This window comes from Aphanomyces invadans (genome assembly GCF_000520115.1).
Source record: "Aphanomyces invadans strain NJM9701 unplaced genomic scaffold supercont1.16, whole genome shotgun sequence".
Classification (NCBI taxonomy): domain Eukaryota; phylum Oomycota; class Saprolegniomycetes; order Saprolegniales; family Verrucalvaceae; genus Aphanomyces; species Aphanomyces invadans.
In genome coordinates, this window is record NW_008580161.1 from 997620 (window position 1) to 1010792 (window position 13173).

General features: G+C 53.1%; 6 protein-coding genes across 8 annotated transcripts; 2 read left to right on the forward strand and 4 right to left on the reverse strand.

Moving 5' to 3' along the window:
• Positions 1–805: 805 nt before the first annotated feature.
• Positions 806–1042, reverse strand: H310_08250 (hypothetical protein; the record flags this gene model as incomplete). Its single annotated transcript, XM_008873930.1, has 1 exon — positions 806–1042. The coding sequence occupies one exon, from the start codon at positions 1040–1042 to the stop codon at positions 806–808; it is 237 nt and encodes a 78-aa protein (XP_008872152.1).
• Positions 1043–3428: 2386 nt separating this feature from the next.
• On the forward strand, positions 3429–4934 carry H310_08251. 2 transcript variants are annotated; one of them, XM_008873931.1, is made up of 3 exons: positions 3429–3931; positions 3983–4634; positions 4687–4934. In XM_008873931.1, the coding sequence occupies exons 1-3, from the start codon at positions 3477–3479 to the stop codon at positions 4849–4851; spliced, it is 1272 nt and encodes a 423-aa protein (XP_008872153.1). In that variant the 5' UTR covers positions 3429–3476; the 3' UTR covers positions 4852–4934. The 2 variants fall into 2 exon arrangements, with proteins under 2 accessions (XP_008872153.1, XP_008872154.1); XM_008873932.1 differs by having other exon boundaries at positions 3983–4934.
• Positions 4935–5597: 663 nt separating this feature from the next.
• On the reverse strand, positions 5598–7119 carry H310_08252 (hypothetical protein). The gene is made up of 3 exons (XM_008873933.1): positions 6869–7119; positions 6680–6815; positions 5598–6633 (listed from the first exon to the last, which is right to left on the reverse strand). The coding sequence occupies exons 1-3, from the start codon at positions 7058–7060 to the stop codon at positions 5672–5674; spliced, it is 1290 nt and encodes a 429-aa protein (XP_008872155.1). The 5' UTR covers positions 7061–7119; the 3' UTR covers positions 5598–5671.
• A 1279-nt stretch (positions 7120–8398) lies between these two features.
• H310_08253 (hypothetical protein) lies at positions 8399–9532 on the reverse strand. Its single transcript, XM_008873934.1, has one exon. It carries the CDS (start codon positions 9447–9449, stop codon positions 8430–8432), a length of 1020 nt encoding a protein of 339 aa, XP_008872156.1. The 5' UTR covers positions 9450–9532; the 3' UTR covers positions 8399–8429.
• A 1116-nt stretch (positions 9533–10648) lies between these two features.
• Positions 10649–11994, reverse strand: H310_08254. Of its 2 annotated transcripts, XM_008873936.1 has the most exons (4): positions 11584–11994; positions 11203–11532; positions 10974–11152; positions 10649–10928 (listed from the first exon to the last, which is right to left on the reverse strand). In XM_008873936.1, the coding sequence occupies exons 1-4, from the start codon at positions 11917–11919 to the stop codon at positions 10691–10693; spliced, it is 1083 nt and encodes a 360-aa protein (XP_008872158.1). In that variant the 5' UTR covers positions 11920–11994; the 3' UTR covers positions 10649–10690. The 2 variants fall into 2 exon arrangements, with proteins under 2 accessions (XP_008872158.1, XP_008872157.1); XM_008873935.1 differs by having other exon boundaries at positions 10659–11152.
• Positions 11995–12420: 426 nt separating this feature from the next.
• Positions 12421–12858, forward strand: H310_08255 (hypothetical protein; the record flags this gene model as incomplete). The annotated part of the gene is made up of 1 exon (XM_008873937.1): positions 12421–12858. One exon carries the CDS (start codon positions 12421–12423, stop codon positions 12856–12858), a length of 438 nt encoding a protein of 145 aa, XP_008872159.1.
• Positions 12859–13173: the final 315 nt, after the last annotated feature.

Below are 13173 nucleotides of genomic sequence, written 5' to 3' on the forward strand. Positions count from 1 at the left end.
GGGCCTCAGCGTATCCTATCATGACGCATTTGGTGGCCTTGGGTGCGAGCTTCTCTCTTTTCTCAGGCTCCTAGACAATGTTGTAGGCGATGGATCCAAACACACGAAATTTTCCTGACTGGCACGGTGTCCCGTGAAGGCCTCGATCGGAGTGGTGGTGGCCGTTGAGCCGTGGGGCGCCGCAGTGTTCACAGCCTCTGCCCACCATTGCTTGGTGAGGCCGGCATAGGACATCATTGCCATTGCCATTTCCATGATGGAACGGTGAGCTCGTTCAACCATTCCATTTTGCCATTGGTTGTCTGTTGTAGAATTTTCAGGTATTCAGTGCCTCGTTGAAGTTTTGGTCGAATTCTCCGGCCCACCGTCAGATCCGAAGATCTTGATCTTGCGGCCGGTCTGGACTTTTGAACAGGACTTGAACTTGGTGAAGTTTTCCAGTTGGGTGACAGAGTCCGTTGACTTGACGAACCAGACAACTTTCGTGCCTGATCCGACATCACCGTAAACGGTATAGTACCGGCATCCCCCGACTGACTCGGTCCGCATAAGGCCATTCGTGTCGTACACCCAATACTCCCCTGGGCGGAACGACCGTAAGCGCTTCTTAGGAGGTGAGGTCCTGATAATCTTGTTCTTGACACAACACTCACATTTTGCGTTTAGTTCATGCAGTCTCTTCGGCGTTCCGAGTCCCATTGCGCCGCATCGGTTCATTGCTGCGGTGGGTACGTGTTCCACGCGTTGGTGCAAGTGTGCTGACGTTTCTTGTGCAGGCATGATCTTCTTGGGGGGGGGGTGTCCGTTACTCGGTTGTTGCGGCAAGGTCCAAGACGTAGACCTTTCGATTTGGGTCAACTGTAGCCGTTTCGACGGGGTTGGTGCCATGCATGATACTGCAGCCGTGAGTGTCAAGTGTGACGGCGAACTTCGGGTCGCGCCGCATCATGGCAGTGACCGACAGGAGCGCTGATGGCATTGCGTCAATTACTCGAATGTCCTTCATGACAAGGGTTGCGCCGGTTTTGGCGGCCACCCACATGGTCCCCATTTTGGTTACGTGTGTTTTGCCGCCGTTGGCGACAATGACAGTCCGGCCACAAGGTCTCATGTTGGTCCGACGAGATACATCCCCAGTCATGTGGGTCAATGCCCCAAAATCAAGGAGAACTCGGTCGCGGGGATCGACCGGTGGAAAGCGAAGCATATCTGACAGTGTATAGACTTCTCTGACGCCGATTGCCGCGAACCTCCAAATTTCCTCGTCAATGGAAAGGTTCCCCGAATCCTTCTTGTTCTGATTTTTTAGTGCTTTTGGCCCACTTCGGTTTCCCCGCCTCTTGGAGCGACACGCTTCCTCCCAGTATCCTTTGCTGTAGCACCAGTTGCATTTGCCAGGCTTGGGAGCCTCGGTGTTGAGGGCAAGGTCGTCGTTGCTTCCACTCCTCGGATTGATAAGCGCGCCTGACCGCACAGCGCTCCATACTGTTCCAAAGGTCCAGATAGGTAAGTGACCAAGCCGTTGACAATGCAAAAGTGATTGATTTAGACGAGAGTTCTCTATGCTACTGGATAGCCCTGGCCGCTCGTCTCTTGGCTACTTGAGGGATATTGACCCCACTGTCGACATTGGCTGGCCTTCTTGATGTTTATGACCATGCCCATGTTCATGACCATGCCCAACAAGCACTTGATCATCGTGCCACATTAACACATACTTCGCTTCCACGAGTGCTTTAACGATGGCTAGGTTCTGGTGCAGTTGGCATGGCGTGGACTTGGTGGGTAACTGCGCGCATTTGCTATGGCAGCATGTCCAGGAGTCGGTTGACTACCATCCAGTCATGGATGGCGTCGCCGCTCGCTTTCAGTTTGTAGAGAACGACCTTGTATCGTTCCAGGTACTGCGGTAAGTTTTTTTGCTTCGTGTTCCACTTCATGCTGAAGTGTTTGGATATGGTGTCCATTCTGTCGAAACGAGGCTTCAGTTCGTGGTGCCTGTCCGGTGCACACTATGCTTTAACATACGTATCTGCCTCGACCACGTATTGTTGTTGGGATTCCGAGCAGCATGTGAATATGATACCCAAAGTGTAGGCATCATTATTGTCCGTAGAGGTTGTGGTCTCAGTGTCGGCCTTTGCGGTGTCGAGGTGTTGCCGTCATTGGACACGGCCAGATCTCGCTCGTGGGCCAGTGCGACTCCGGCGTCGTTCACTGTCTTGAGCTTCTTGCTGAGCATGCAACGCTTGAATCCGGTACGCCAGGAATTCCAGTTGTCCTCCTGTAACAACGTTGTAAATGATTTTGTCTTGAACATGTCTGTTGGGCTCATAACCTGTTGCGACTGAAAGGTCGCGGCAAAAGGCTGTGAGGTTTTAGTAGTTGATTCAAGAGTAATATATGAGGCAACTTGCCATACGTATTCCCTACATGAATATGAATGGCTCACATAGCTTCCTGTGATCCTGTCTTGTGCCATGTAATTGCGTAGAACACATATCTTCCCTGGACATGCACTTGAGATTCTGTGGAAGTTGGCTCTCCAAAGGAACAACGTTCTCGCCACCTGGCTTAGCCGCCATTGGCATGACAACCGACGGGGATGCCAACAATGTCTCGGCCATCTCAGTTCACGCAGTAGTCCAGTGTTGATCGAACCGTTGGCTCCGCGTGAATTGCAATGCGGCGCCGTTGCGCTGTCGATATGCGTGTAAGACATTAAAGGATATTGTCTTGATGATAACTCTTGAGTTGAACGATGTTCGAGTCGACTCCACACAAATGGAGCATGGTGACGACGTTTTATAGTTAAACGTCATGGCTCTATAAGTTGAACCTTACATGTTTGCCTCTCGACTTCGGCTTTCCCCATGGCAAATCGCCTGAAATCTCCGATGCATCGGTACATGGGATCATGGAATGTATACAACTATCTAGAAATCCGAGTGCGCCAAAATGTGAGCCCCATTCACTGACAAAACGATCCAAATAGACCATCCGATCCGTTGCTTGTGTTGTTGGGCTAGTTTCGAATTCGCGGATCCTATATATTGTCAGTACTTCAAGAGTTAAATAAAATCCAGGTCAAGTTGATACAGTGTTCGGATGCAACCTCGAAACCCCCTCGCCTATTCGATCGGTTCGAGGTCCCAAGAACGAACATCTCGCTCCTGTGGCGTCAATTCTCAACTATTCCACAGATCCATCCACGGCATAAAACATGACGCAGCTATTCACATCGTGTTGGTGCATCGTCCTGCATGCGCGAACCCATCTTTCGATGCTGTTGCTGCTTGTTTGACATGATCGAGATAATAACATTTTTGCGCGCCTAGCTATTCATGTGAATCCGCAATGGCCTTGCGGTTTTTCTTGTGCTTCCCCCGCTGGCTCGGTAAACCCTCGAGAGCCATTTTTTGGGTTCCCGTTACACTACGATAAAAATACCATTCACGGCGTGCGTGCCCTTGTGGATGGAGCGGAGCACGTTGTCCGAGTCACAGCTCGACCTGCGCATCGAAGAGTGTCCGTCGGCGTCCCCGCTGTCTCGGGCCAAGTTGCACCGGCCACTGGCAGACAAACCCATGTCAACCCGACGGTGTACTTCGACGGTCAAGCCCCCAGGAAAGCCGTCTTCGTCGCCGCCGAAAACGCCAAGCAATCGCAACGTTCTGGATGAAAAGGGCCGCCTCATGCTCGAGGTGCTTCAGGACTATGGGCCATACACCCCCCGACGGGAATACAGCTGTCGATCGCTGCCAAAACCGCGGCAAGACGACTTCATCTTGCGCCACAACGCCCAAAACATCCACGACTTCAAGAAGGAATACTCGAAGCGGTTTGGGACGTTGAATCGACGCCCACCGCAGTTCCACATGGACTCTCATGACGTCCGCGTGTCCGTGGCCACCCATCACGAACCCCTCTGGTCCGTCCACATTCGAGTCGTACTGGGTCCATCACCGAATTGTTTATGCAGGAAAGAAACGGGCGACGGTGTTTGGATGCTCACGGATCGAGGCCACTACACTCTCGTCCAGAGTAACTCGACGTCCGTGCCTCGAGCAACCATTACGTTGCCCGCGCTGTCCCAACGAATACTCGGGAGTCCGTTCAAAGAAAAGGCAGCCGTCGGGCGTCATGTCGATTTGTCGGAAGATGCGTCCTTTGCAGCGCTGGTACGGCAGCATCTGTACTCGCCGCGCCCTGTAGCCCAGCACTCGTTCGCCAAAGCCAGGATCCCCAAATACGCCCTGGCGCAGCAGCAACTCACACGGCGACCTAGCACGTCCGATGGCCTTACGTTAGCCACGCCATCTTCCCCCAAGTCCCACTCGCCGCACACTCGACCGTACTCATCCGATTATAAGGACACACTGCATTGGCCGCACTCGCCGGTGGCTTCGCCAAAGCCGTCCCCCTTTGGACACCATGCAGATGCCTCCGACAAAACAACAGCGACATTCTCCGTCGTCGACATCGAACCGAGCATCGTCAACTTCCACATGGTCACAGCCAAACAGACCTATCACTTTCCCGTCAAAGTGCACAACGTCGGGACGAAACAAGAGCGGTTCCGCATTCGATCTCTGACAGTCAAGAGCGGCGGCGTCGAGTGCCTCCAGGCCGTGGTGCGGGGACCCAAGGACAACGTATGATATCTCATTGAACGTCGTTCCGTAGGCTGAATATGACAAAGACAAGGCGAAATTGGCCCCCGGCCTGCGAGCCACCGTCACCCTGATCATAACCTTTGCCGCCCCTGGACCCATCCAAGGCGTGCTGGACGTCGAAACCCCCACTGGCAAAGGCGGCGTCGCCCTCATTGGCACTGTTGTGTCGAACTAACCACGTAACCTTTGCGACCCTTGAAGCAATCGGCATACTCCAACACTTAAACTATTGTGACATGGCGCCATCTTGTGTTGTCGTATTCTTGTTTCGATGAGTCGTGAAAAAGCATCCGCCCCGATGGCCGCATCGCTTGAGGGCACCTCCACCCTGGACGAACCGCCATAGTGTGACCACGAAGCGCCAACATGCCACTTCTTGCCTACGAGGCTTGTCACCGCCTCGGAGGTCCTCGACTTGGTTTCCCATCGCCGCTTCCTCCGAAAACCGTATCGTTAGCGGCAGCACCGTCGCCAGACTTTGTGCGAAAGAAATCGCGCCATCGACTTTGTGTATTGGCCCCGGCGGCGTCCTCATTCGCGTCGGTGGTGTCGCACAACACAGTGGTAATGGTGATTGCCACCGATTACATCACACATAGCGATGGTGTACGATGGGTGGGCCTCCATGCAACAGATTCGGCTGGCTTAAACTCAAGGTTGGGACTAAGTCGCGTGCGCTGCAGCTGCCGAGCTTTTCAACTCTTTCATGCACGAGTCCATCCTTTGCAACGAAAGTGTTGTGGCAAGTGAGGCAGTTTTTGGGCTGTGCGGAACGGCGACGAGGAGTTGGGTGCCGCGATCTGGGGATCGCCGTGCTCCTCGAAGAACATTTCCAGTATCCATGCCCGCATGCGCTCTGCCCGCAGCCTTAACCTTGGCCACATGTGAGATGGCCATGCTAGCCAGGGACAGCAAGGATTCTCCGTGGGTATGCCTTGCGACACAAGATGTCCTGCATTCTAGTTACTCGATATGTGTTCTCGGCAGCAACTTCGCTAAAGGTTTCGCGCGTGCGCCGCCGACGACGATGCTTTGGACACAATTGCGTCGATCGCGTCCGCGACCGAGTCGAATGTACAAATGTCGTGGCGCGCTGCCGTCTCCTCCAAATACAGTCTTGCCCGCATCAGGTCTTTGAACTCCCTACCATACACAGCGCTTCCGTCTTCGACGATCATGCCTTCCGTCATGGGCTCGACGACCAGCATGACGGCGCGACCGCTGCACACAAGTGCTATCGTATCGATCATGGCCGCAATGCTGCGGCATGTATTGGGGATAACCATGAGCACCAACCCCGCCTTGATTTTCATGTGTTTGTCCATCTTGCGCTCTTCTCGTCCATGTGCTGTCGGGATGTAGTGGAAGTCGCCGAGGGGGCTGTAGTACGGAAGACCAGCAGCTTGGAGCCGCGGAATCGCTTGCGTCGCGCGCCAGTTCGTGTTGGTTATGTTGCCCCCTAGGTACACCTTCTTGACCGTGGTCGTGTCGTTCGGGACGGAGTCGTCGTCAGAGCTCCCACCGTCGTCGTACTCGATGATCGAGCTGGACGAGCACGACCGCTGAAGGAATCGATCGGGTTTTCGCTTCATCTGGCTCAGAATGACCGACGACCGCTTGCGAAGTCGATTGGAACGTAGCGAGAAGGGACTGGACGGACGGTCCTCTAGTTGCAATTGAAGCTGCGACGTCAAGATGTCCACAGCCTCTTCCACGGAAGCGCACAGCGTCGTCTGGGGGTAGTCCTTGGTGAAGTGCCGCAAACAAGCTCGGGCGTCGTTGAGGTCGGCTATCTCCAACGACGACAAACGTGATCCTTCCAAAATGACGTCCTCATGCAGCGGCATGTCTTGTACGACGAGAAGAACGCGACGTCCGCAGCACATGAACTCGGCTGCTTCGTTCATGCTCACAATTGCCCGCGTGCAGTTGTCGATAACAAACAAGACGACCGTCGCTAGAGCACATCCATTAGAACGCTAGCGGTATTTGCGTGCATATACCGGTGTCCTTTGCGCGCGATTCCAAAGCAATGAGACCCTCGTGCCATTCGTCGACTTGAGGGTTGAAGTACGAGATGCCGGCCTCCTCAAGGCGAGGAATCGCCGTATCGCGACGCCATGTTGTCGGGTTACAGCTCTACACAAGTCACATGAATAAAGTACATCGTTGTACTCGCCACGCGAACGTACTCCGCCTAAGAACACATCCACAGGGGGGTCGCGGACCGAAGACGACGGTGGGGACAAGGGGAGCGTCGACGAGCGGTGGGAAAAGCGTGGACGTCGTTGTGTGGTGTGAAGGGACGAAAAATGAACGTCCGGACTCGAGTACGATCGATGGAGAGGGCTTTGCTTCGGAGGCAAGCCCAGGTTCGCTATCATGGCGACAGCAGGAGGCGGCGGCGACTTGTCGACAGGTGAGTTTCAATGTTGAGATATCGGTGGTTTTGAATTGCGGAATGTTGATCGTTCTCAACTCATTCCATTCTTCAACAGCCAATAAAAACGCAGTGATACAATATTTTATCCAATCAATTCGTTTTGATTGTTTTTAAAGCAACAGAGAGCTGATCCGGTGAATTCGACTCGTAATCGTAAAAGATAATTTTCGATTTTTGCATCTATCGATAAATTAACCAATTTTTGATTATTCAACTTATCGCAGATAAGGTATGAGATGGGTCTGTGGCGGCACTCCCACACAACGGCTGATGAAGGATCGCTCGCTACGTGGCCTCAATGCATCGCTGCCTTGACGGCTTTGTCGCGAATGGTGGGTTCATTGCACGCGTACTATGGCGGGATAAGGTCGTTCCCCCAGCCGACTCACGGGTTGCCCTTAATCTCGACGATATGAAACGAGGTGTTCCAGCACGTGCTGCCAGAGCACATCGGCAGGACAGGTGGTCGGAGAAGATGTGTACGTCGCTCTTGTACGGCATGTTGCCTAGTTGCAGTGGCTCTCGTTGGACTTAGTCGGAGTTCTCCTTGTCCAACGGCGGAGGTGGAGCTTTGCAATTCCATGATGTGGATGGATGGCGCATAGAGCGACGCTGTTGGGAAGTACACAGGCCGACGCAGCTGGAGTTTGCGCGACCATACCGGCACTCGACGACCAACGTGAAAGTAAGGACGAGCAACAAGACAGGGCCGCAAAATGAGGTAGTGCGACGACGACACACTGGTGAACGCACCTTCGTCGAGTGCGGGAACGTTTAATATGGGACAACAGTGAATGTGCGCAGTCCGTACATGTCACGTGGGCATAGGAGGCGGGGCGCGTGAGGTGGATGTATCTGGATTGGCTTCAATGCCTTGATTCTTTCGCGTCAAAGGCATCACCCACGCCGTCGTTCTCCTTTCAAAAAGCTCACGACCCTTGAGATTCCGCTCGATTCTTCCATTATCAGCGACGTTGACTCCGAGCCGATCAACTTTCGAATGTGCGCGTAACTGTCAAACTTCCCCACAGAACCAATCCATTCTGGGGATAGCCATCATATCCTATGACGATGGAGCTTCACCGCTGTCATGTGCACAGTGCTCCTTGCGACACTTGGTGCCAAGGTGGCCGAGCCCATGATCGCTAGCGCATCCCCGTTGGATTGAATGCACTTGGTACGCGGGCTGCCACCATGGATGTACGCGCGGCACATGGAGCTTGGCGACTCGAACGATGGAAGTTGCTGCATGGCCAGTAGGCAGAAGGAAGACGGATCGTGCGAATAGATATCGAAATCCCCATTACATATTAACAAGTCGCCAAGTACTCTCGCAAGTATGTGACAACATGCCGCCGCTTCGCCTGTTTGGCGCAGTCCATGGCCTCATCAACCTCACATTCGTGTCGATGGGCCAGAAGAAACTTCACCACGTCCAAATGTCCTTCCTTTGCAGCGTCGTTGAGCGCGTCTTCTGTGCACCCTTCGCTGCGGTTGTGGTGCAGAAACTGCACAACTTTTAAGTGTCCTGCCTCACTCGCCTCGTCCATGGCATCCTCGGTGCATCCTTCGCTGCGGTTAGCGTGCAGCCACTCGACCACATGCAAGTGGCCTTCCGCGGCCGCGCCGTCGATCGCGTCGGATGTGCAGCCTTCCGTGCGATGCTCGTGCAAAAACTTCACCACGTCCAAGTGGCCGTTCGTAGCTGCGTCATCCATGGCGTCGGTTGTACACCCGTCGTGGCGATGCATGTGCAACCACTTCACAACCTCCAAATGCCCACCTTCGGCGGCGTAGTTCATCGCCATCGCGGTGGCTCCGGCTGTGCTGTGAGTGTGCAGCCACTTCAACACGTGGAGGTGGTTGAACTTGGCTGCCCAGTTCATGGCTTTCACGGTGCAGGCACCTTCGGGGAGGAGAGGGTGCAGAAAGGCCAACACGTCGACATGACCATTGCGAGCTGCAACGTCCATTGCCATTTTAGTACTCCATCGTTCTGGCAGCAACATGGAGCGGCTGTGGAGAAAAGCAAGGACGTCGACATAGCCATACATGCAGGCGTGGATCACGATGCTCTCTTGCAGCAACGGGAGATCCGCCCACAGTTTGGCGACGCGTGAGATGTCATGTGTCTTGTACCATGGAGCGAGGATAACATGCAGAGCGTCAAAATCTTGCTCTTGGATTGTGAACTGCCCGTCTGTCGTCGACTGGATGGCAGGGACAATGTGTTGGAAGGGCAACATGTCTTCATGGAACCCACCCTGGTACTCGAACACGCAGCCGAGTAAATCGGAGGATCGCAATACAATGTCGAACGTGGCGCTCATGTTGAAGGAAGGGACGGCTAGGAACGTTGGAGGGAGCGGCGGCGAGGCGGCGGCGGCCTTGTCCGATAAGATTGGATTTCGATTGTGGACGAAGTTCCATATTGTGGGGCGACGGCGGGGTGTGATTGGTCGGGGCTGTCTATACGTTTAAACGTCTTGCTTCGAAACGGCCAAGGCGTATTTTGGGTCAAACCAGGTGAAATACCTGCGTTTTAGACCACGTCAAAGTCAAGCTGTACACGTTTATTAGGTTGCACAGGCAGTAATGGATGACCAAACCGTATTACGCTTCGGTGGTGTGTATAACGTAACTTTTGTTATGCGTTAAAGCATTGTTACGAGGTTATATATACCCTGCCGTGGCGACCTTTGGCATTTGACGGCCATGCCACACCAGCTGGACGACTCCAGTTGCCGCTGGCGGCATCTCAACCACACACGCCACGGCGCACAGTTGCCTTCCAAGTCACCGTGACGCAGGAGATTGCCACATGGAAAATCATTGCAGCCTCCGAGAGCCACAAGGAGCAGTTTTGCGGATGCTGGAGGAACGAGTGTTTTCGACAACGTGCGAGAGGTTGGATATTCCAACGACACGATTTCAACCGCGATGTAGGCAAATCTTGTGCCTTTTCAACTCCCAAGGCGGGACAACCAATGCCGAGAAATTTTTACCTGGCAGGGGACGTGTGGTTGTTGATGTTGTTGCGAAGAATTATAACATTGTTATACTGGCAATGCAACACCAGCCACCCATCTGCGCCAGATATTTTGGCCCTTGACGCGCCAGCCATCCAAACGAAGCGCCCAATCAGCGGTGACAGAAAGAAACCATGATTCCATACTTTGTTCTATACTCCGAGTACTTTGAAGCGACCCCGTGAGAAGAATCCGGCCGCGCTGCCATGGAATCTTGTTGGATTCACTGGACCACGCTGTCTGTGTTGATACGGGGCATGATGGCACGGGCACTCTAGTGTCTGGCGAAGTGGAGGAGTGGACGTAAATATCTTGACGTTAAAACCACTCCACTCGCCGAGATAATCTAAGGATGGAGAAAAAGCCATATGCTCATGTGACCCTGGCTGTCCGACGCCTGCAAAAACGAATCGCCAAAATTCGACAGAACCTTCCATATCTCGGACGCCAGCAGCGAATTCGGCAGAATTCTGAAAAATGTCGCTGCAATTCGAAAAACGTGCAAAAATCCACTCCGGAACAATAATTTAGCGCTGGGTGCTTTATGTCAACAAGTGGCGACGGTCCGCGACGCTGCGTGCATTTTGTAGCACGGCGTCGACAAACATGGATGGAAACGTGGCTTCCCAAAGGTGGGGTGGGCACGTCGTCAGGTCGATGTCGTACTCAGCCGCGTCTCTCTCCAAAGGGACGACACCCCCTTCCTTTGTAAAACTCTGGGTTTGAATCCACAGACCACGGCCGACGTTCGACCCGTCCTCGAGAGTGTGCAAGTCGCACCTGACGAAACACTCGTGACCAAACACGTCTGCGTGGTGGACGTACCAAAACATGCGCGTTCGCTGGCGAGTGGTTTTGCAAGCGCCGTACGCCTCGTCGTCTTCAATTTGCCTCCCCACAAACACGACCCGGTTCATCGTGCGGTACGTTGCGCAGAGCAAATTCACGTATTCGTGGCGAGGAGTGACAAGAGTGTACTGGATGGTCGCGCCATCTTCCACTGTCTACAAGAATATGTTTGGGTCATATCAAGAAGCGCGTCGGAACATCTCACAGTTGTCATGGAAGGATCGTAATCCAGAATGCAGCTTTGGAATTGTAGCAACGTCGATTTGTAGTGGTCCAAGAACGAGTTGACCGACCCAGGCAACCGCGTCATGTGCCTCGTAGTGAAATGGTACCCTTCATCATTGTCAAAGGTGAAATTGAAGTCTTGGAGGAGGTGCTTGGACGAGTGCAGAGGTGGAAATCCATGCTGGCGGAAGATTGTGTCCGTGTTGTGGTACATGTGCTCCGTGATCCACTCCTTGCCCAGTTTTCGCAACGCTGGGTCTTGTAAGAGAGTCACATGCCTCCACGATGTCCGCTTTGGGTCCGGGCAATTCTGAGTGAGAATCCACGATCAAATGCATGGCTCTCGAGACATGAGCTCTACCTTGATGTGAAATGATGCAGCCCAGTTATACATTTCACTAACGAGAGCCTCATGATGCTTCAGCTGCGACCTCAATGCTTGGTTCTGCGACTCGGAGAGGTGTCTGAGGTCCGCAAGTGCCTTGGCGACTTCGTGCCATGGCAACAGTAGGCTGCCAGATCTGGAAGGTCGTGCAAGTGTCGTAGTGTGTAAAAACGACCGAATCCTCTCCAGCTTCCGAATGTTGTCTTTCAGTTCTGCCATCTCCTTCTTCTTCTGCTCTCGATAGGCCACCATGCGAAGGGATTGCTTGGCATCTCGCGCTGCTGGGCGTTGCTGCCTCCGTGCTGTGAGCATGGTTTGGACAGGCGTCGAGCCAGCGATACCTCGATTGAGCAAGTCCTCCTTGCAGCCAATCCAGAGCCGTTTAACTGACTTGACACATTTTCATTGGTCAGCCTGAGAATTTTCAATTTCTAGAATGTGATTGGCCGATCATTTTCTTTGCGAAAATTTATCTATATTTTTATTCATGACGATATGAAACGTTTCATATCTCTGTGAAGGACACATGTTGGTGGCATACGACATGTATCCGACAAATTTCTGGAAGGGTATTGGAGAACCGACATGCTATTGAGATATGATTGGACTAAATGTCTTTGAACCGTTTTGATTGGGCGATCAATTTGTCGTTTGGCAACATAACAATTTACATAGCACATATGATGAATGTGATTGGTGGAAATGGGAAGGACTAACAGGTTTGCTCAATCTCATTGATAGAAATGCAAAGGATTAACTGTTCGTTGAAATGTACTAATCCTCTGCCAAGTCCGCCGATCCATCGGACACCCCATGCTCCGGCGACTGGACCCGTTCCTGATGCTGGACGAGTTCCACGTGGCGATATCGGGGGGATTCCCCGACCACTCCCACCACGGGTTTGAAACGATCACGTACTTGCTTCCGCACTCGCCTGGGATAATTCTGCTCGAATACTTTTGTGGGCACAAGGGCGAGCTGGCGCCGGGGGACCTGCAGTGGTTATGCCCCGGGCGAGGCATCGTCCATGCCGAGATGCCGGCGAGCCGCGACGCCCCCGCCATCGGGCTCCAGCTGTGGCTTAACTTGCCTGCTCGGTTGAAGATGACCGACCCCAAGTACCAAGAGATCCCCGCGTCGGGCTTGCCACGGGCCAAGGACGGCAACGTGGAACAACCTGTTGAAATTCTCAAAGTGCTCCATAAAATGTCATTGGCTGACGTATCGACCAATCACATCATTGTCGGATGAAAGTGTCGGATTTCCAATGTTATCCATACATATAATTCACACGCGACACTAAACCGACAATCCCTGAATCGTCGGTTGGATGACCGACACTGTATCGGAGTTTGATTCGTCGATTGAAAAAATCGATTTGTGATTGGACGAGGAGCTTGTCGCGGCGGCAACATATCGTTAACATGTAACATGTACGCAATGTGATTGGACAAATAGTCGACAACCAGATCTACTGTTGTAACCTCCATTTTTGCAAAGCATGGAAGGCACGCCAACGAAGCAAACGATCCAGGAGTCGTTCCGCGGCGCGTCCACAAGCCGGAC